We start from the raw sequence: 20,369 nt of genomic DNA on the forward strand, positions 1-20,369 counted from the left end.
TTACCTCTTTGTAAATGCGTGTGCCAGGGTATGTAGTGACAGTGAGCCCATTCATGTGAGGAGAGGTGGGCATGTCGATAATGTACTGATTGACATGGTCACACGCACACACATGCAAAACAGTTATGCATCTGTCAGGGGACTGTGGTTGACATGTAATCACGTCATGGGATGGATGACATTTGAAATCATGCAGGGAGGGAGCTGACCACTGGCCACAGCGAGTCCTGCAGCTTGTGCCGCTCCACATCGCAGCTGACCGCAGCGTCAGCGTAAAGTAAAGTTGGGGACACATATTGTCACATGTGCTCCACTCATCCATGTGCAAAGTGTGGTGCAAATGATGACGACATCGCCCCAACCCCATCTAAATGCACTTGACCACTGTGTCATCGCTACTCAAAAGTGGAGAACACATATCATAGACCTTCCTTTTCTCTCAAAAATTCTTGAAAGTGTAGTTGTAAAACAGCTAACTGATCATCTGCAGAGGAATGGTCTATTTGAAGAGTTTCAGTCAGGTTTCAGAATTCATCATAGTACACAAACGGCATTAGTGAAGGTTACAAATGATCTTCTTATGGCCTCAGACAGTGGACTCATCTCTGTGCTTGTTCTGTTAGACCTCAGTGCTGCTTTTGATACTGTTGACCATAAAATTTTATTAGAGATTAGAGCATGCCATAGGTATTAAAGGCACTGCGCTGCGGTGGTTTGAATCATATTTATCTAATAGATTACAATTTGTTCATGTAAATGGAGAATCTTCTTCACAGACTAAGGTTAATTATGGAGTTCCACAAGGTTCTGTGCTAGGACCAATTTTATTCACTTTATACATGCTTCCCTTAGGCAGTATTATTAGACGGTATTGCTTAAATTTTCATTGTTACGCAGATGATACCCAGCCTTATCTATCCATGAAGCCAGAGGACACACACCAATTAGCTAAACTGCAGAATTGTCTTACAGACATAAAGACATGGAGGACCTCTAATTTCCTGCTTTTAAACTCAGATAAAACTGAAGTTATTGTACTTGGCCCCACAAATCTTAGAAACATGGTGTCTAACCAGATCCTTACTCTGGATGGTATTACCCTGATCTCTAGTAATACTGTGAGAAATCTTGGACTCATTTTTGATCAGGATATGTCATTCAATGCGCATATTAAACAAATATGTAGGACTGCTTTTTTGCATTTACGCAATATCTCTAAAATTAGAAAGGTCTTGTCTCAGAGTGATGCTGAAAAACTAATTCATGCATTTATTTCCTCTAGGCTGGACTATTGTAATTCATTATTATCAGGTTGTCCTAAAAGTTCCCTGAAAAGCCTTCAGTTAATTCAAAATGATGCAGCTAGAGTACTAACGGGGACTAGAAGGAGAGAGCATATCTCACCCATATTGGCCTCTCTTCATTGGCTTCCTGTTAATTCTAGAATAGAATTTAAAATTCTTCATCTTACTTATAAGGTTTTGAATAATCAGGTCCCATCTTATCTTAGGGACCTCATAGTACCATATCACCCCAATAGAACACCCTCTCTACTTTTAAGATTAGGCTTAAAACTTTCCTTTTTGCTAAAGCTTATAGTTAGGGCTGGATCAGGTGACCCTGAACCATCCCTTAGTTATGCTGCTATAGACTTAGACTGCTGGGGGGTTCCCATGATGCACTGAGTGTTTCTTTCTCTTTTTGCTCTGTATGCACCACTCTGCATTTAATCATTAGTGATTGATCTCTGCTCCCCTCCACAGTGTTGTGAAAGTGTAGTGACACAGACCCACAACAGGGGGCGCAAATGAACGGCCAATAGATGAGCCAAAAGTAACAATTTAATGTTGTGAAATGTGCACAACGAATATACAGACAATCTCAGAATATAATTACAGTCAATCCACAAAGGTGACGTGTGGGCAGGCTCGAGGATAGAAGACGTCCGTCCTGAGAAGAGCCGGAACCACACGATTTCCGCCACCACAGAACCTGGTGAATACTGGAGCCGCCAAGTCCCGAATTCCCAGGTGATCACCGTCCCCGACTGTCGGATCTGGTACTGCTGGCGAGAACAAAGACAGTCAAGTGTGGGTGTGTGTACACCCAGTAACAACAGCGGTGGGAATGCCACCTCCACCTCTCACTCAATAACTTGCAGAGTACTGAAGATTCCTCAGGGAAAAAGAGTGCCTTCTAGCGCTCTCTCAGCTTCCACTGACAGCGGTACCGGTACTCCTGCAAACACTCACAATATACAAACAATATTGTAAAACGGCTGAGGATATTACCTCCAATGAAGTATGATATCTCGGCAACGAGGTGGAGATGACGTCTGGTCTTTATGGAGTGAGATGATGTTGAGTAGATGGGTGACAGCTGTCAAGAGGTAATGAGTGACAGCTGTCACCCCCGGCTGTGTCCATGGAGGCAGCGCCCTCTCGTGCCTGAAGCCCGCACTTCAGGCAGGGCGCCCACTGGTGGTGGGCCAGCAGTACCTCCTCTTCTGGCGGTCCACACACAACACACAGCATGTCTTTTTCCTGGTTCTCTCCCTCAGCCCCAACCAGTCCCAGCAGAAGACTGCCCCTCCCTGAGCCTGGTTCTGCTGGAGGTTTCTTCCTGTTAAAAGGGAGTTTTTCCTTCCCACTGTCACCAAGTGCTTGCTCACAGGGGGTCGTTTTGACCGTTGGGGTTTTTACATAATTATTGTATGGCCTTGCCTTACAATATAAAGCGCCTTGGGGCAACTGTCTGTTGTGATTTGGCGCTATATAAATAAAATTGATTGATTGATTGATGTGATGCAGAATATCACAAGACACCACCATGAGGCTTGTGCATCAGCAGGCTCTCCTCACATTGTAATCAATTAAAAACACATATCAATTTTGCAAGACAGTCACCAGCATTTCAGTGCGCGCCGGACAAGCGGCGCGCACTGGCTCATGTGTTCATGATACGAGTGCATCAGGTCATTTATGTAAAAAAATAAAAGAAGAAAAATCCATCATGTCAGTTCACCACTTCCTGGTGTACGTCTTAGAGGAGGATCATTCTTGTATTGTGTCCCTCCTGACAGCAGGTGGAATTTTTCGCAGATCCCCAATTTCTTTTTTTTCCCCATGGTTTTTCAGCCAGTTCCTGCTTCATTCGCCCAACTTCATGGTGTGTGTGAAGGGGCCTTTAGGATTTAGCTGGTAATGCAGTTGAACAGGGTGGATAACAGTCTTCATAAAAACAAGTCATATGAGGAGAAAACTAGGATGCAAGATTTCAGGTCAAAGGAATGCAGTTTTCACAGAGTAAGCACCAAAGATTAATTGAGCTGTTCTCATCAACCCCCACAGTTCCTCACTCCCCTCCATCCTCCATAGCTAGTGAATGAATGGCAACACCTGAGAAAGTGAGGGAAGGGAAACTTCCAAGGCAAACAGAAAGGATAAGGAACCACAAAGACAATGATTCCAGATTGACATTATGTAAAATAGTTTTCCAATACCTTATAGGACTCTTTCAAGTGATATGAAACCAGACAAAGTGAAGTACAGGAACAACTCCCCTTTTTATTATGAAGCAAAACAGGAACAGTGAATGAAGAAAGGGTTGTCAAGTTTAAAATAACCTGTGAAAGCTCATCACTGCCAGGTTTTCTATTGAGACATGTACTAGCAGTGCACACAAAACACCATTAAGACCTTACAGCACTGGATGCAGGTGGGAGGAAAAAAACAGAACATGACATTTCAGTCTTTCAGTCAACTTAAGTTTGGGAGCATGCATTCGAAATGCACATCGGCACATTCACCACACCATGTGGTCTTTCAGGCAACAAAATTAAATGCAACAAGCAAAACAAAATAAAGTGTAAAGAAGAAAATAAGTTGGAAAAAGAAAATAATTTTTAAAAAAACGCAATAAACTTAAAGTTAAATATAATGCAAAAAATACCTTCGGCCATATGAGCATAAAATTAGGAAACAGAATATGACCTTTTAACCTGTTAAATGGGTCACGGTTAGACATCTCTGAACTTGTCCAAGATCTGTCTCCCAACAATTTTCCCAGTGAATTTGAAGACTATGGCAGAAACAAGAATGGACTTATACTCATACTGTCGGCCCTATGAGCATAACAATAGGAATCAGAATGTGATCTTTTGACCTCTAAAAAATAGGTCAAGGCTAGACATCTTTGACCTTGTCCAAGGTCTGTGTCCCACGAATGTTCCCTGTGAATTTGAAGACCCTGGCAGTAATAGGACTGGAGTTATGCAGAGCACAGCCAGGCGGACGGACGGACGCAAGGCCTTCTCAATACCCGATGGCCATATTTTGGCCTCAGGCAAAAATGCATTAATTGAATTATTTAAAGTCACATGGTCCTAGAAGTATTCATTAATTTTTCTATAACCACCTATTCCAATTAAGGGTCAAGGAACAGCTGAAGCCTATCCCAGTGGACATTATTCAAGAGGTATACAGTATACGGTATATGGTCAAGAGGCAGGGTACACTCTGGACAGGCTACCTGTCTATTGCTGGGTCACATATAGACAGACAAACACATTCAAACTCTCAGCTACAGTCAAACTAAAGTGTCCAAATCACTTAACCTGCATCTCTTTGGAAGTGGGAGGAAGTCAGAGCACCTGGAGGGAACCCACGTGGACACCGGGAGAACATGCAAACTCCACACAAAAAAGACGTGGCGAAAAGCTATCTCAGGATCTTCTTGCTATGAGGCAACAGTGCTAACCACTAAGCCACTGTGGTTAGCGGTGTGGTTATCCTAAAATAACCCTGAAAAAATATATTGGTACAGAAATTTCTTACCTGAACCTCCAAACTGACTGCTGGCAAGAGTTGTTGGGCGGTTCTTCCCATTAGAAATCGGGAGCTCAAACATCTGTAATGACAATATGGATACAGTAAACAAACCATAGTATAAATATGCGATTTTTACTGACCTATACTGCAGTCACTTTGATGAAGATTTATTGGATGTGAAATCACATAATCTTATTTAGTCAGAACCAACAACAAAGTTCAGAAATGAATGAGTGGGTAGAGAAATATGACACACAACAGTATTGTAAATTGGCAGTTGATGCGTGCAGAGCAGAATCTTCAAATCTTGTCCTCTTAACCCTTTTACCGTAATTTCCAGACTATAGAGTGCACCTGAATATTAGCTGCACAGACAATTTTAAAAAGAAATTGTACATAAATATGCCGCACTTGTCTATAAGCTGTGGGTTTCCACATTATAACATGAGATATTTACACAGAAAGATGTTAGACAAAGATCTAGCATGCGTGCACGGTGTCTCCGCTCAACACAGAGAACTGAGTAACTTTAACTTTTTCTTTTCTAACTTTCGGCGCGCGCAGCCAGGATCAGATGGAGTCTGTGGTAAATTAGACGTTAATGAGGTGCCGTGACTTTTTCGACTTGTTGCGCCAAGACAGAGAACCGGTTTGGAAGGGTGGGGGGAGAAGGCTCCACTCCATTAACTGATCTGATGCCGTAACGCTGGGGCAAAGTGCCGTAGAGGGACTTTTCTTCACTAAAAGGAACGAAACTTGTATTTACACTGCATGTGAGTTTACACCACATGAGGAGCACAGCTTACAGTAAATCAATTGCCATTATCAACTGACATATTTTGACTTATGGAAAAAACGTGTAAAAATCCATAAATTTGCCGCATCATTGTAAAAGCCGCAGCGCTGAAAGCGTGTGAAAAAAGTAGCGGCTTATAGTCTGGAAATTACGGTATTCACAGATATCGCATATTTCACTGTACACAAAATGTACTTATTGTAGAGCTGCATGTATTATTTTAATAATCAAAATAACTGTCCCAACTTTAAAGTGAATAATCAGATTAGACTGCATCTTAGTGAGGAAAAAAAGACATACAAAAATGTAATTCTAATTGGAATTGTTTGGGCTAATAGGGTTAATGCTATGAATAAACAAAGGAAGATAGTAATGAAATATCCATTGAGACTTCACACATCACTCCTACACGCGTTAAATTCCACACAATCTTAATCCTACACTCTGCATATTTCTTCAAAGTACGACAAAACATAGCTATAAACACTACTCTTGCTTGATGTAATTCTAATGCCGCGTTCACACCAGGCGCGACACGAGTGACTGCAGCCACAGGTTGCCATGTAATCCCTATGTAAGGACGCATTTTGGCCCCAAACCGCACAGCGCGACGCGAGTGAAGCAATTCTGAGCGTTTTGCACGTTTGTGGCGCGATATTGCGTCGCGTCACGTCGCGTTGCCCTCCTCCCCAAGTTGAAAAATCTGAACTTTTTCGTCTCGTCGTGCCGCGATAACCAATCAGGGACTGAATATGTAGTGACGTGGAGATGTCTGGAGTTTGACTGAAGATGTGAACATGTCCTGTATCTTGTAGCAGCCTGTGAGCAGGACTTGTGTCTCTTTTGTCCTTTATTTCACAATCATGAGAGTTTTTGGAGCGAGCAGCAGCACCACAGCAGCGGGGAGTGGAGTTTCTTCTTTTATTTTAAGTGCGCGCGCGAGTGAATCGTCTGTGGAGATTATTTTACTTATTAACTACACAGATGTATAATAAAACAAATGGTGACTGGTTTCTAAATACAATTATGACAGTTTTTGGGGGGAAGAGCAAGCTGCAGTCCACAGGAGGCAGCAGAGTTTTCTTTTTTTTTTAATTGTTTACATGTGCGCGCGTGAACGGGACAGGAGGTCCTCAAGCTGGGTCCCGCAGAGGAGGAAAGACCGCTGAAAGCAGCCATCATCCAGACGCAGCTCCTGCAGCAAATACTCCCTGTATTGGGAGCTTTCCACAACAACTCTCTCCATGTGATCAAGGTCCGTCATGTTAACTTGACTGAAAACCGGAGCCGGCGAGCGGAATGGAAGCTCCTCCTATTTGATGATGCACCGGGGCGAATTTTCGCAGCAAAAGCAGAGCGACACACCGGGCGAAGGAGGCGCGTCCGTCGCCTGGCGACCCACGCGAATTTGTAGCATCTGATCGCGCCCGGTGTGAACGCGGCTTAAGACAATAGGCAGCAGATCAGAGTATTATTTGTTGTGAGCTGTTCGAAAACTTTCAGGATGCTGTGATCAAACAGTTGCAAAACCTTTCAAGCACATTTCGATCACTCTGAACTCTTCCAACCAGCTTATTCAAAACAGCCAAAAGAATTTTGGTTCCGCACTGAACACAGTTTAGGGCTCCTACACACATAGTACGAATAAGTAAAAAACAGGGCGAATCAGAGCGGAACAGCTCATATGGTAAATGGACTGCATTTATATAGCACTTTTCCATCTGCATCAGACGCTCAAAGCGCTTTACAATTATGCCTCACATTCACCCCGATGTCAAGGTGCTGCCATACAAGGCGCTCACTATACACTGGGAGCGATACGGGATTAAAGGCCTTGCCCAAGGGCCCTTAGTGATTTTCCAGTCAGGCTGGGATTTGAAGCCATGATCTTCTGGACTCAAGCCCGACACCTTAACCACTAGACCATCACCTCCCCTCATATGAGCGAACCACGAAAACATCGAGCCCAAGGACAGGCGTGAACGAACCCACTGCAACGGTTTCATGGCCACAGGAACACAGTGCGAGCAGCTGCAGTGTGTGTAACCACATTGCGCAGCTGGTGTGAAAAAAATAAATAAATAAATACATGCCACTCACGGGATTCGAACCTGCAATTTCCAAAAGCTCTGATTGCCAGCCAGAAACTTTACCGCTGAGCTACCATTGCTGTCCTGTAAAAGGTGCGGGAAAATGGCTGATATCAAAAGGACATGGACATATTTAAAAAGAAATACAACCACACACCATATAAAAACACCGCATTTTATTGAATCCCTCTTATCAAGCGGACAATACAAGTATGAACCATCTGTTCCTCTGTAGATGACCCATGGTCACAGACGTACAGTCATGAAATGACATGAATGAGAAGCAGGGCACTCTTACCATATCCACATCTGCTGTCGGCATGTCCAGCTGACCCCACACGCGTGTCTGGCTCGCCACAGGACAGACACCGCGTCATGTGGAACAGAACTCACATGAGTGATGTGACATTCAGATCGCCCAATGCGTGTTATGATCTGACTGTCCGTTTCACTTGGCATAGCCTGTCAATGTACGCAACATGTGCGTGCTTGCCACAGCCCATTGCAACAGCGATGTTTTTACGTATGTCCACGTGAGGACAGCAAGCAGACACATGCGTATCACAGTGGGCAGTTGTTAGTTCATGTCCGTCCAAATGCGATACATGTTCTCCAGCTGGGATGTCCAGAACCACAAATCTCCACAGCTGCTCCTGTCGGCGGACAGACCCCCTGTCAGTTCAGCGCACACACCGACGTGCCATTGTGTCTGTTTGCAAAACCACACTTGCGGGGGCACTTGGACAAATTTCACATCCAGCTTGAAAGTGATTGTCTGTTGACTGCTTTTGTGCCAATAGCGCAAATGGACACACATTCTCTAAGTACTAAGCGAGCGGTGTTAGGTGTGTGTGTCAGCTGGAATTTGCCCGACAACTGCCGCGAGAGGGTTCGATGGGCTCTCACAGGGCACACTGTCTTTCAGCCGCTGGTGTGCATAAATAGTTGTAGCAACAGGTGTACGAGGCGCTGGAGGCAGCTACGATTTTACATGTTGCAAACGCTTCATGCGAAATTCAACCATATTTGTACTATGTGTGAAGGGGCCCTTATGCACTCACTGCTACAATGTGTGATACTAACATGTAAAAAATGATTCAATAATTGTTTTTATTACTGAAGTAAAATTTAGGAATAACCTTAACAGAAAAAATTTTTTAACTTAGTTTGAAAATTTGATTAGAAATGTGTCATTCTTTATATGATGCACACTTGCCAAATCCAAACATTGCTCAGGGAGATCTTACCGCGCTAAAATCCAGCAAGTCACTGAGCTCCTTGTCTGTTCCCACTGCAGTCATTTTCTGCTGCTGTTCACGCGGCCCTTTCGGTCTCAGCAAGTAACTACTGGCAGAAGTAAAGAGAACACAAATATATTTTGCCATTTTTTAAATAGTCAACTTTTGCAATTTACAAAGTTACAAAACAAAGCAGCTCGACAATATTCACAGACACCAAAATAATGCATGAAAATTCAGTAAGGTATATCTTCTATTATACATTCCAAATCTAAGGTGGACCTCTATTAGTGGATACTATGTAAGGTACATCTAAATATTTTATTGAGGGGAAAACAAAAAACACAGTACAGCCACTTAGGTGCCTGTGCTTGAGAACCAGATTGGGGCATTTTGTGGTTACCTTTCATTGCTATGCTCATGATACTGAGTTATACATGCCGATAACTGCTGGTAATCTCATCCACATAAAATCACTGGAAGATTTCTTTGCTTCAGTGAAAAGTTGAATGTATAGCAATTTCCTACTTTTAAACTCTGACAAGACTGAAATGATTGTTCTTGGTCCAGTGAGACATCGGCATCAATTTGACCAGCTAACACTTAGCCTAGGCTCCTTGGGGTAATTTTTGATCCCACATTGCCCTTTGACATATACATTAGAGATATTACCCAGACTGCTTTTTTCCACCTGCGAAATATAGCGAAGATTCATCCCATCCTGTCTATGACTGATGCTGAGACCCTGATTCATGCATTTGTTTCTTTTAGATTGGAATACTACAATGTTTTCTGGTTTACCGCAGTCCAGCATTAGGGCTCTCCAATTGGTCAAAAATGCTGCTGCCAGACTTTTGACAGGAAGCAGAAAGTTTGACCACATTAAATCCATTATGGCATCTCTTCACTGGCTTCCTGTCCCTGTGAGATCAGATCAGGTTCTGTTACTAACCTATAAAATTATTCACGGGCTAGCACCTCCCTACTTAGCTGACCTACTTAAACCCTACGTACCGGCCCAGGCTCTGCGTTCTGAGGGTGCAGGACTACGTTGTGTCCATTGTAGGGATGGGTATTAATAAGATTTTATTGATATCAATGCCATCGATTCCGCTTATCAATCTGATTCCTTATCGATTCCCTTATCAATACCGCTTGTGAATTTTCTGTGTACTAAAAGTAGGCTTTACAGGTTTTCTATGTCAACAACATTTTATTGAGTCTTAAAGTAAATAAATATGAAATTGGTCACTGGATCCTTGATCTCTTGACATAAATAAACTCTACATGGTGAATCCTTGATCTCTGGATATTTACAGAAATAAACAAAATCTGTAGTTTTTGTCAAAAGTATTTCCTTTCAGACATTAATGGCACAAATGTAACTCCATACCCTCTGAGCTAAATTCAGCCGGCTGCGCTGCACATCAAAGAATGCAGGATGTCTCATTTAGGAGGAAAAAAAACATTTTGGTCAATTGTAGTTTATTGTTTATATTATAATGTTTGGAAAGAGGTGTCACTGATTTAAAACGATAATTCGTTTTGAAGTTATTAATTCCGGCCGGACTCTAACTTGACTCAGCAGAGAGCAGTGCAGCGTTTGGAGCTGTGCGAATAGATCAGAGGATGATTCTCGTTTCTCTCCTGCAACAAGACAAGAGTCCCAGTTAGTGACTTTAATCCGCACAAAAGTGACTCATGATTGACATCTTTAAATGGCTTTGAGAGGGATTAAGAAGCGGACTCTCCACTTCTGAAAAGCAGCGTAGCAGAGAACCAATGAAGCAGCGGATCGGAGCACTGCTTCATTGGTTCAAGTTTCAAAGGGGAGCTATTACAGAAGCGGATGATTACAGACCCACTGTAGGGTCTGCAATCAACATAGAGAAATGATCATTTTCCCGACAAATACCCTCAAAAACAATGGCTGCTCTGAAGGACTGATAAGGGAATCATGAAGCAAAAAGGCTATTGATCGAATCATTTCTTAACAATCCTCGAAAAGAATCGGTTCTTGATACCCAACCCTAGTGTGAATAAAAAGTCTGCGGGTCGCAGAGCTTTCCCTTATCGTGCCTCTGTTCTGTGGAATGATCTCCCTGCATCAATAAAACAGTCAGATTCTGTAGAGACTTTCAAGTCCAGACTTAAGACGCACTTATTTTCCCTTTCATATGGCTAGCATATTGGCATAGTATGTTTCAATGTTTCTACCCTTTTAAATTCATTTTATTAGTAAACAGAGCAGCCTGCGGCCTCAAATATCTAAAGTCTGGGTCTTTTAGTGAAGCTTAGGGCTAGTGGCCGGCGATCACCTTGGTATTTCTCCTGTTTTTCTTGTTGCTTAATGCTGACAAATTATACTGTATTGTTATCTTTCTGCCAACTGATTCTGTTTTTTCGCTCTGTTTGAGGTGCGGTTTCATCCAGAGATGGGAGTGGGTGTCTTCTTCTGCAGTCCTCCTGTCCTGTGCACCAGCATGGACTCCCAAAATTTGCCCAAATTTCCTGTATATTCGTACTGTTCATTGTACCGGTAGCATGGCCCAAGCAGAGGGTCACCCCTTTAAGTCTGGTCTGCTTGAGATTTCTTCCTCAAATCCTCAGAGGGAGTTTTTCCTTACCACTGTCGCCTGTGTGCTTGCTCTAGGGGTTGGTAAGGTTAGACCTTGAAGCAACTTTGTTGTGATTTGTACAATCCTTCAAAGCGTACATAAAGTGAAATCTTGATCCAGAACCCAGTTTTGGACCTGGATCACGTCCAAAATTTAATGGAGTCTTCCATGGCCTAATATGTATCTGTGGTCAAATCTGGTGAGAAGCCGTGAAGAAGTTTTCATGTAATCCTTCAAAGCCTATATAAAGTGTATCTTGATCCAGAATCCGGATCACCTCCAAAATTTAATGGGTTCTTCCATGGCCTATTATCTATCTGTGGTGAAAATCTTGTCAAAATCTGTGTAGTAGTTTTGACGTAATCCTGCTAACAGACAGACAGGCAGACAGACAAATAAACGCAGGTGATTTTATTACGTCCTTGGCAGTCGTAATTATGTGCTCTACATCTGTCCTATAGACAAGAAAAGCACAGAAAGCTTGATGATGATTATTATTGCTTTGGGTGCTTGGTATAACAGCAGAAAAGGAAAAAAGGAATTTAGAAATTATTGTGAATTGCAATAACATTTATGACATGTAATGCACTTTTTGGGGGTATTCTTCTTCTATCCAAGTTTGTATTTAAAAAAAAAAAAAAGTTGTAAGTGTTATGCTACAATCTACACAAGACTAACATGTCTAAAAACGTGCAGGAAAAAAGCACAGGCTCGATGAGATCCAGATTAACCAGATTATCAAGAGTAATTTACAATATGTAAATACGTCAACAAAATTCTCTTGCTTGTTTGAGTTAAACATATACATGTAATCATTAGATATAATAATTAAATAATTAAGTATTAAATTATGGCCAGCGCACGTGAGGCTGTGTTGAATCCCAACGACAACGCAGGAAGCCAGTCTGTCTCTGTTGATGCTGTCAATACAAGTTGGAGAGGAAAGGAAACCGAAAGACAGGTCAAAATACGCATCAATGTCCAAGAATTGGGACGTCCAATGTAATATTTAATGTAATATATATATATTACATTGGCGTGCATGCGCAGTGTCAGCATTGTATATATACAATGCACGCCATTTTCATTGATTTCTCAAGTTCCATTCCAGACTTCTCCCATTTGTGCAGCTAAAATGTGTTGAACTTTTCAAATTTGACATGTTTGTATTTTAATGTACAACCAGTGTTATTTTCAAATAGAGTGAATCAACTGGAATGGGAATTTGTTTCTGGGAGTATTCTCACATTGACTGCCTAATAGGCCTTGTAGCAATGCAAACACTGCAACGCAATGCACTGTATGGGCCAACAGAAACAGACATAATAGCAATATACGAGGGCTGTCCGTAAAGTATAGGTCCTTTTTATTTTTTTCAAAAACTATATGGATTTCATTCATATGTTTTTACGTCAGACATGCTTGAACCCTCGTGCCGCATGCGGGAGTTTTTTCCACGCCTGTCGGTGACGTCATTCGCACTGTGAGCACTCCTTGTGGGGGATTCATCCAGCCCCTCGTCGGAATTCCTGTGTCTGAGAAGTTGCTGAGAGACTGGCGCTTTGTTTGATCAAAATTTTTTCTAAACCTGTGAGACACATCGAAGTGGACATGGTTCGAAAACTAAGCTGGTTTTCAGTGAAAATTTTAACAGCTGATGAGAGATTTTGAGGTGATTCTGTCGCTTTAAGGACTTCCCACGGTGCGAGACGTCGTGCAGCGCTCTCAGGCAGCGTCATCAGCCTGTTTCAAGCTTAAACCTCCACATTTCAGGCTCTATGATCCAGGACGTCGTGAGAGAACAGAGACGTTTCAGAAGAAGTCGGTTTCAGCATTTTATCCGGATATTCCACTGTTAAAGGAGATTTTTTTAATGAAAGACGTGCGGACGGGTCCGCGCGTCGGGACGCAGCCGACGCGGCGCGGTGGCACAGGAAAAACACCTCCGTGTTGATAACCATTTGTAAAATCCAGTTGGCTTTTGATGGCTTTCAGTGGAGTCAGTATATGAGAAATTGTTTATCAGCTGGAGATGTTCCAACATGTCCTTAAGGCTTCCAGCAGAGGTGTTTTTCCTGTGACGGAGCGTCGCGGCTGCTGCGAGCTGACGCTGCAATCCGCCCGCACGTCTTTCATTAAAAAAATCTCCTTTAACAGTGGAATATCCGGATAAAATGCTGAAACCGACTTCTTCTGAAACTTCTCTGTTCTCTCACGACGTCCTGGATCAATAGAGCCTGAAATGTGGAGGTTTTAAGCTTGAAACAGGCTGATGACGCTGCCTGAGAGCGCTGCACAACGTCTCGCACCGTGGGAAGTCCTTAAAGCGACAGAATCGCCTCAAAATCTCTCATCAGCTGTTAAAATTTTCACTGAAAACCAGCTTAATTTTTCGAACCATGTCCACTTCGATGTGTCTCACAGGTTTAGAAAAAATTTGATCAAACAAAGCGCCAGTCTCTCAGCAACTTCTCAGACAAAGGAATTCCGACGAGGGGCTGGACGACTCCTCCCACAAGGAGTGCTCACAGGCGAATGACGTCCCCGACAGGCGTGGAAAAACTCACGCATGCGCACGAGGGTTCAAGCATGTCTGACGTAAAAACATATGAATGAAATCCATATAGTTTTTGAAAAAAATAAAAATGACCTATACTTTACGGACAGTACAGTACCTTTGTTTCATCACTCATAAGAAGAAATCAATATGGATCAATATCAAGTCAAATCTTTCACTTTGTGGTAGGCAAGACTAAAGGTGTGCACTGACAGTAGGCCTGAGCGATATATCGATTTTATCGATTAATTCAAGTTTTTGGTTGCGGACAATTTAAAAAACAAAAAATTTGAGTTTTTTTCTCCTCTTGCTACGGCGCACGTTTTTGTCTCCAGGACCTTCCATAGCTCCCCCGTCCCCGTTTCCTTCACACAATAGTGAAAAGTTTCGTTAGTGGTTTGGGATTGCTGCGACTGCACGCTGCAAAGTTTGTCTAAAGCCCACTGCAACAAAAGGCAACCGCACAATAAACTTATTCTAGCATCTAAAACAGGCATCCAGCTGCATGGGAGAAATGCCACACTTTACGAGGGGAACAAGAGCGCAAACTCCTGCTAAAAAGCAGCTTACTCTGGTGGAATAATTTGCCCAAATGGAGCAAAATGGAGGTAAAAATAATGAAATGGGGCAGATTTACCCAGACTGACTCCAAATATGATTCAATTAATTGCTTTTATTTAATTATTTTTAAGCGAATGAGCAAAATGGGGACTGATAATAACAAAACGGGGGTTAAACGTAGTGAAATGGAGCAGACTGACTCCAAATATGATTCAATTAAGTACTTTTATTAATTTTTTTTTTTTGGTAAATGGGACGAAATGGGGACTGATAATAACAAAATGGGGTAAAACTTAATGAAATGGAGCTGACCCATTAACTGAAGTTTCATCTCTCGAATGAAAGATGGCACATCTGCCCCTACTACATGTACTAAGCAAATCTCACATAAAACAAAAGCTAAACAATTAAATAAAGTAATTATTTGGAGTCACTCCCCCTCTAGCTGCCACCTTATCGTAGTGGGGGAGTTTGCGTACCCAGATGATCCTAGGAGCTATGTTGTCGGGGGCTTTGTGCCCCTTGTAGGGTCTCCCAAGGCAAATACATCCTAGGTGATGGGTCAGACTAAGGGCAGTTCAGAACCTCCATGACCAGTAAAAAAATCAAAGACCGAGACGTCGCCCAGTATGGCGGAGCCGGGGCCCCACCCTGGAGCCAGGCCTGGGGTTGGGGCTCGCGCGCGAGCGCCTGGTGGTCGGGCCTTAGCCCATGGGGCCCGGCCGGGCTCAGCCCAAAAGAGCGACGTGGGCCCGCCCTCCTGTGGGTTCACCACCTGCAGAGGGGGCCATGGGGGTCGGGTGCAGAGAGGACTGGGTGGCGGTCAATGGCGGGCGGCCCGGTCCATGCTCACAGCCCCTGGCTGTTGGGACGTGCAATGTCACCTTGCTGGGGGGGAAGGAGCCTGAGCTTGTGCGGGAGGTTGAGAGAAACCGACTAGAGATAGTCGGGCTCACCTCCACTCACAGCTTGGGCTCTGGTACCCAACTCCTGGAGAGGGGCTGGACGCTTCATTTTTCTGGAGTTGCCCATGGGGAGAGGCGGAGAGCTGGGGTTGCATTGCTTATTGCTCCCCAGCTCAGTCGCCATGTGTTGGAGTTTACTCCAGTGAACAAGAGGGTTGCGTCCCTACGCTTTCGGGTCGGGGACAGGTCTCTCACCGTTGTCTCGGCCTACGGGCTGAGCGGTAGTGCAGAGCATCCGACCTTCTTGGAGTCCCTGGGAGGGGTACTAGATAGCGCTCCGACTGGGGACTCCATTGTTCTCCTGGGGGATTTCAACGCCCACGTGGGCGGCGACAGTGAGACATGGACGGGGGTGATCGGGAAGCACGGCCTCCCCGATCTGAACCCGAGTGGTGTTCAGTTGTTGGACTTCTGTGCTAGTCACCGTTTGTCCATCACGAACATCATGTTCGAGCACAAGGGTGTCCATAAGTGCATGTGGCACCAGGACACCCTGAGCCGGAGGTCGATGATCGACTTTGTAGTCATATCATCTGACCTTCGGCCACGTGTCTCGGACACTCGAGTGAAGAGAGGGGCAGAGCTGTCGACCAATCACCACCTGGTGGTGAGTTGGATCCGCTGGGAGGGGAGGAAGCTGGTCAGACCTGGCAGGCTCAAACGTATCGTGAGGGTCTGCTGGGAACGACTGGCGGAACCCTCTGTCAGTGAGGTTTTCAACTCCCACCTCGGGGAGAGCTTCTCCCAGATCCCAGGGAGGTTGGAGACATGGAGTCCGAGTGGACCATGTTCTCCACCTCCACTGTTGATGTGGCCGCTCATAGCTGTGGTCGCAAGGTCTCTGGTGCCTGTCGCGGCGGCAATCCCCGAACCCGGTGGTGGACGCCGGAAGTAAGGGATGCCGTCAAGTTGAAGAAGGAGTCCTACTTGTCTTTGTTGGCAGGTGGGACCCCGGAGGCAATTGACAGGTGCCGGCAGGCCAAGCATGCCGCAGCCCGTGCGGTCGCAGATGTAAAAACTCGGGTATGGGAGGAGTTCGGGGAGGCCATGGAGGAGGACTATCAGTCGGCCTCGAAGAGATTCTGGCAAACCATCCGAAGCCTCAGGAGGCGGGAGCAGCTCTCCACCAGCACTGTTTACGGTGCGGGTGGGGAGCTGTTGACCCTGACTGGGGATGTTGTCGGGCGGTGGAAGGAATACTTCGAGGATCTCCTCAATCCCACCGTCACGTTTTCCGAAGAGCAAGCAGAGACTGGGGACTCAGAGGCGGACTCATCCATTACCCAAGCCGAAGTCACTGAGGTGCTTGGAAAGCTCCTCGGTGGCAAGGCTCCTGGGGCGGATGAAATCCGTCCTGAGTACCTTAAGTCTCTGGATGTTGTGGGACTGTCTTGGCTGACATGCCTCTGCAACATCGTGTGGCGATCAGGGACAGTGCCTCTGGATTGGCAGACCGGGGTAGTGGTCCCTCTGTTTAAGAAGGAGGACCGGAGGGTGTGTTCCAACTACAGGGGGATCACACTCCTCAGCCTCCCCGGTAAGGTCTATTCCAGAGTACTGGAGAGGAGAATTCGACCGATTCTCAAACCTCGGATTAAGGAGGAGCAGTGTGGTTTTCGTCCTGGTCATGGCACACTGGACCAGCTCTACACGCTCCATCGGGTGCTCGAGGGTTCATGGGAGTTCGCCCAACCAGTCCACATGTGTTTTGTGGATCTGGAGAAGGCGTTCGACCGTGTCCCTCTGGACACCCTGTGGGGGGTGCTCCGGGAGTACGGGGTCCGGGATCCTTTGCTAAGGGCTATCCGGTCCCTGTATGACCACAGCAGGAGCTTGGTTCGCATTGCCGGTAGTAAGTCAAACCTGTTTCCAGTGCACGCTGGCCTCTGCCAGGGCTGCCCTTTGTCACCGGTTCTGTTCATTATTTTTATGGACAGAATTTCTAGGTGCAGCCAGGGTGTAGAGGGGGTCTGGTTTGGGAACCACAGAATCTCGTCTCTGCTGTTTGCGGACGATGTGGTTCTGTTGGCTTCGTCAAATCAGGACCTTCAGCGTGCACTGGGGCGGTTTGCAGCCGAGTGTGAAGCGTCCGGGATGAAGATCAGCACCTTCAAATCCGAGGCCATGGTTCTCGACCAGAAAAAGGTGCTTTGCCCTCTTCCGGTCGGTGGAGTGTCCTTGTCTCAAGTGGAGGAGTTTAAGTATCTCGGGGTCTTGTTCACGAGTGAGGGACGGATGGCGCGTGAGATCGATAGACGGATAGGTGCAGCATCTGCAATGATGCGGTCGCTGTATCAGACCGTCGTGGTGAAGGGAGAGCTGAGTAGCGGGGCAAGGCTCTATTTACCGATCGATCTACGTTCCGATCCTCACCTATGGTCATGAGATTTGGCTCATGACTGAAAGAACGAGATCGTGAGTACAAGCGGCCGAGATGAGTTTCCTCCGCAGGGTGGCTGGGCGCTCCCTTAGAGATAGGGTGAGGAGCTCGGTCACTCGGGAGGAGTTCGGAGTCTAGCCGGTGCTCCTCCGCGTCGAAAGGAGTCAGTTGAGGTGGCTCGGGCATCTTTTCCGGATGCCCCCTGGACGCCTCGCTGGAGAGGTGTTCTGGGCACATCCCATTGGGAGGAGGCCCCGGGGAAGACCCAGGACACACTGCAGGGACTACATCTCTCGGCTGGCTTGGGAACGCCTTGGGGTTCCCCCGGAGGAGCAGGGGGAGGTGTGTGTGGATCGGGAAGTCTGGGCAGCTTTGCTTGAGCTGCTGCCCCCGTGACCCGACTCCAGATAAAGCGGAAGAAAATGGATGGATGGATGGATATTTGGAGTCAGTCTGGTTCACACTGCTCCATTTCATTACATTTTACCCCCATTTCGTGATTATCAGTCCCCATTTCGCTTATTTCGTATTTTAGTATGGCCCGTTTTTGATCAAATAAAAGCAAAACTTGTTGTGAGTTATCTCTGTCATTTTTACTAAATGTTTTCTTTAAAAACAAATAGGGGGAAAAAAATCGGAAAAAATCTAAAGTTGAATTTTTTCTGAACAAATCTGAGATTTTATTTTTCAGCCAAATCGCCCAGGCCTAACTGACACATGCCTGACTTTGATTCACGCACTTGCATGCATGTTGTCGGCATGATCCCATCCGCTGTGTTTCCAGCTGGATACTGTGCTTTGTACCACTGCCTGCCACGCGCTCTACGCTGGACGCTGCATATATAAAGTAATTATTTTGTAGCAGAGTAATCATTTTCTCTGCAAATTGTCTGTTGAAAATGGCTCTTATCGCTTCCTGAATCACAGTGGATCTCATCTCGTTATAATTGTTCAGACGAGCTGTGCTCTGATGCGATCAGCTGACGCAACCACTCCCTCTGTTCACTTCTTTACTCCACTTGACAAGCTGCACATCGTGTTGGCGAGCAGATCGCGTCATAGCACGACATTTATACATGACAGATTTTTTTGAACATTTCAAAATTCTCTTTGCGCAATTGCACGTGCCGGCACCCCTCTCACGTTCAGTCTGCACCCGTTAAAGATGAGTTTACTCTCCTGCACAACACAGGTCGTGCAAGTGCATGAATCAAAGTCATGCACGTGTCAGTGCACCTTATCTGTTTAATTATATCCAGTTCTGATCAAAGCATGAGTGGAGCACAGCGATGAGAATTTCTGCTCATCTCAAATGGAGCTGTACACGCCCCCTGTTCCCCCACTCACAGCCACTGCAGACTGCTCTGTTGATTATCGAGCCGCAATCCAGACAATTTTCACCCGCTCCAATGAAATCGCTCACTGCTTGCTCCAAACAACAACAACAACAAAAAATCAGCACACAACTAAAATACACAGGAAAATGATCTGAAGTCATTTTGACATACCAGCAACACTGCACCCTAAACTGGAGTTTCTATGACTGGGAAGAAGTCAGACATGAAAAATATGAATAACAATTTTCTTTTAAAACCATTTCAGTGACTGGAAAAAGTCGCAACTGCTGTGTCTGGTTACAAGAAGTCACTTTCTACTCTTCGCTTTTCTAAACGCTCCTCAACCGTACCCACACGGACCTCTGTGACTCACAAAATCTGGACTATAAAAAGGTCTAACAAATGAAATACTGATGGTGAATATATTCACATTTTTAAGTTTATATATAGGGCTAGACACTGAGCACTTGTTGCCACTGGCCCACAGGGCCAATAGCTTGACAAGTTACTGGCCCCACCAAAATTTTACTGGTCCAGGTGTATGTGCAAAACATGAACTACAGCTGCTGAAATTTTTAAATTTTGATGCAATTTCGTGCATTCTGGTGCATACTAAGGCTGATATTAATGAACACTAAGACTGCACAAAATTGCCATTAGTTTATAACTTTTTTGCATTTCAGTTTTTGTTTTGAACATGTTTATGTTTTAACTTATGTTTGAACTTACTTTGTACATAACTTTGTGTTACTTATTACATGCTATTCACTGTTGAGCATGTCAATAACACTTGTGCAGAATAACATTAAAAGTGTTCAATTGTTACTATTTAACCAGTTATTTTTGTTTCAAATTTTTATGATTTGTTTTTTTTTTTTAATTGGAACTGACATTGCATCTGTGGCCATGTGGGAATAAAGCATCTTTCTTTTATTTTTCTTGTAGAACCAGTCTCTCTCCCTTAATTCTTCCTCATCCAGCTTTCTCTTATGACCAAT

General features: G+C 44.7%; 1 protein-coding gene across 5 annotated transcripts in view; it reads right to left on the bottom strand.

Moving 5' to 3' along the window:
* tcf3a (transcription factor 3a) overlaps positions 1–20,369 on the bottom strand; it is a 110,478-nt gene that overhangs the window by 82,530 nt on the left and 7,579 nt on the right. For 3 of the 5 annotated variants that reach the window (XM_034183309.1, XM_034183314.1, XM_034183312.1), the window contains exons 2-3: positions 8,963–9,062; positions 4,836–4,908 (exon numbers count right to left, since the gene is read on the bottom strand). In XM_034183309.1, the coding sequence (XP_034039200.1) occupies positions 4,836–4,908; positions 8,963–9,016 (127 nt within the window). In that variant the 5' untranslated portion in view covers positions 9,017–9,062. The remainder of the gene's footprint in view (positions 1–4,835; positions 4,909–8,962; positions 9,063–20,369) is intronic. The other 2 variants (XM_034183310.1, XM_034183313.1) reach the window with 2 other exon arrangements.

Source organism: Thalassophryne amazonica, chromosome 12 (assembly GCF_902500255.1).
Source record: "Thalassophryne amazonica chromosome 12, fThaAma1.1, whole genome shotgun sequence".
Taxonomy (NCBI): domain Eukaryota; kingdom Metazoa; phylum Chordata; class Actinopteri; order Batrachoidiformes; family Batrachoididae; genus Thalassophryne; species Thalassophryne amazonica.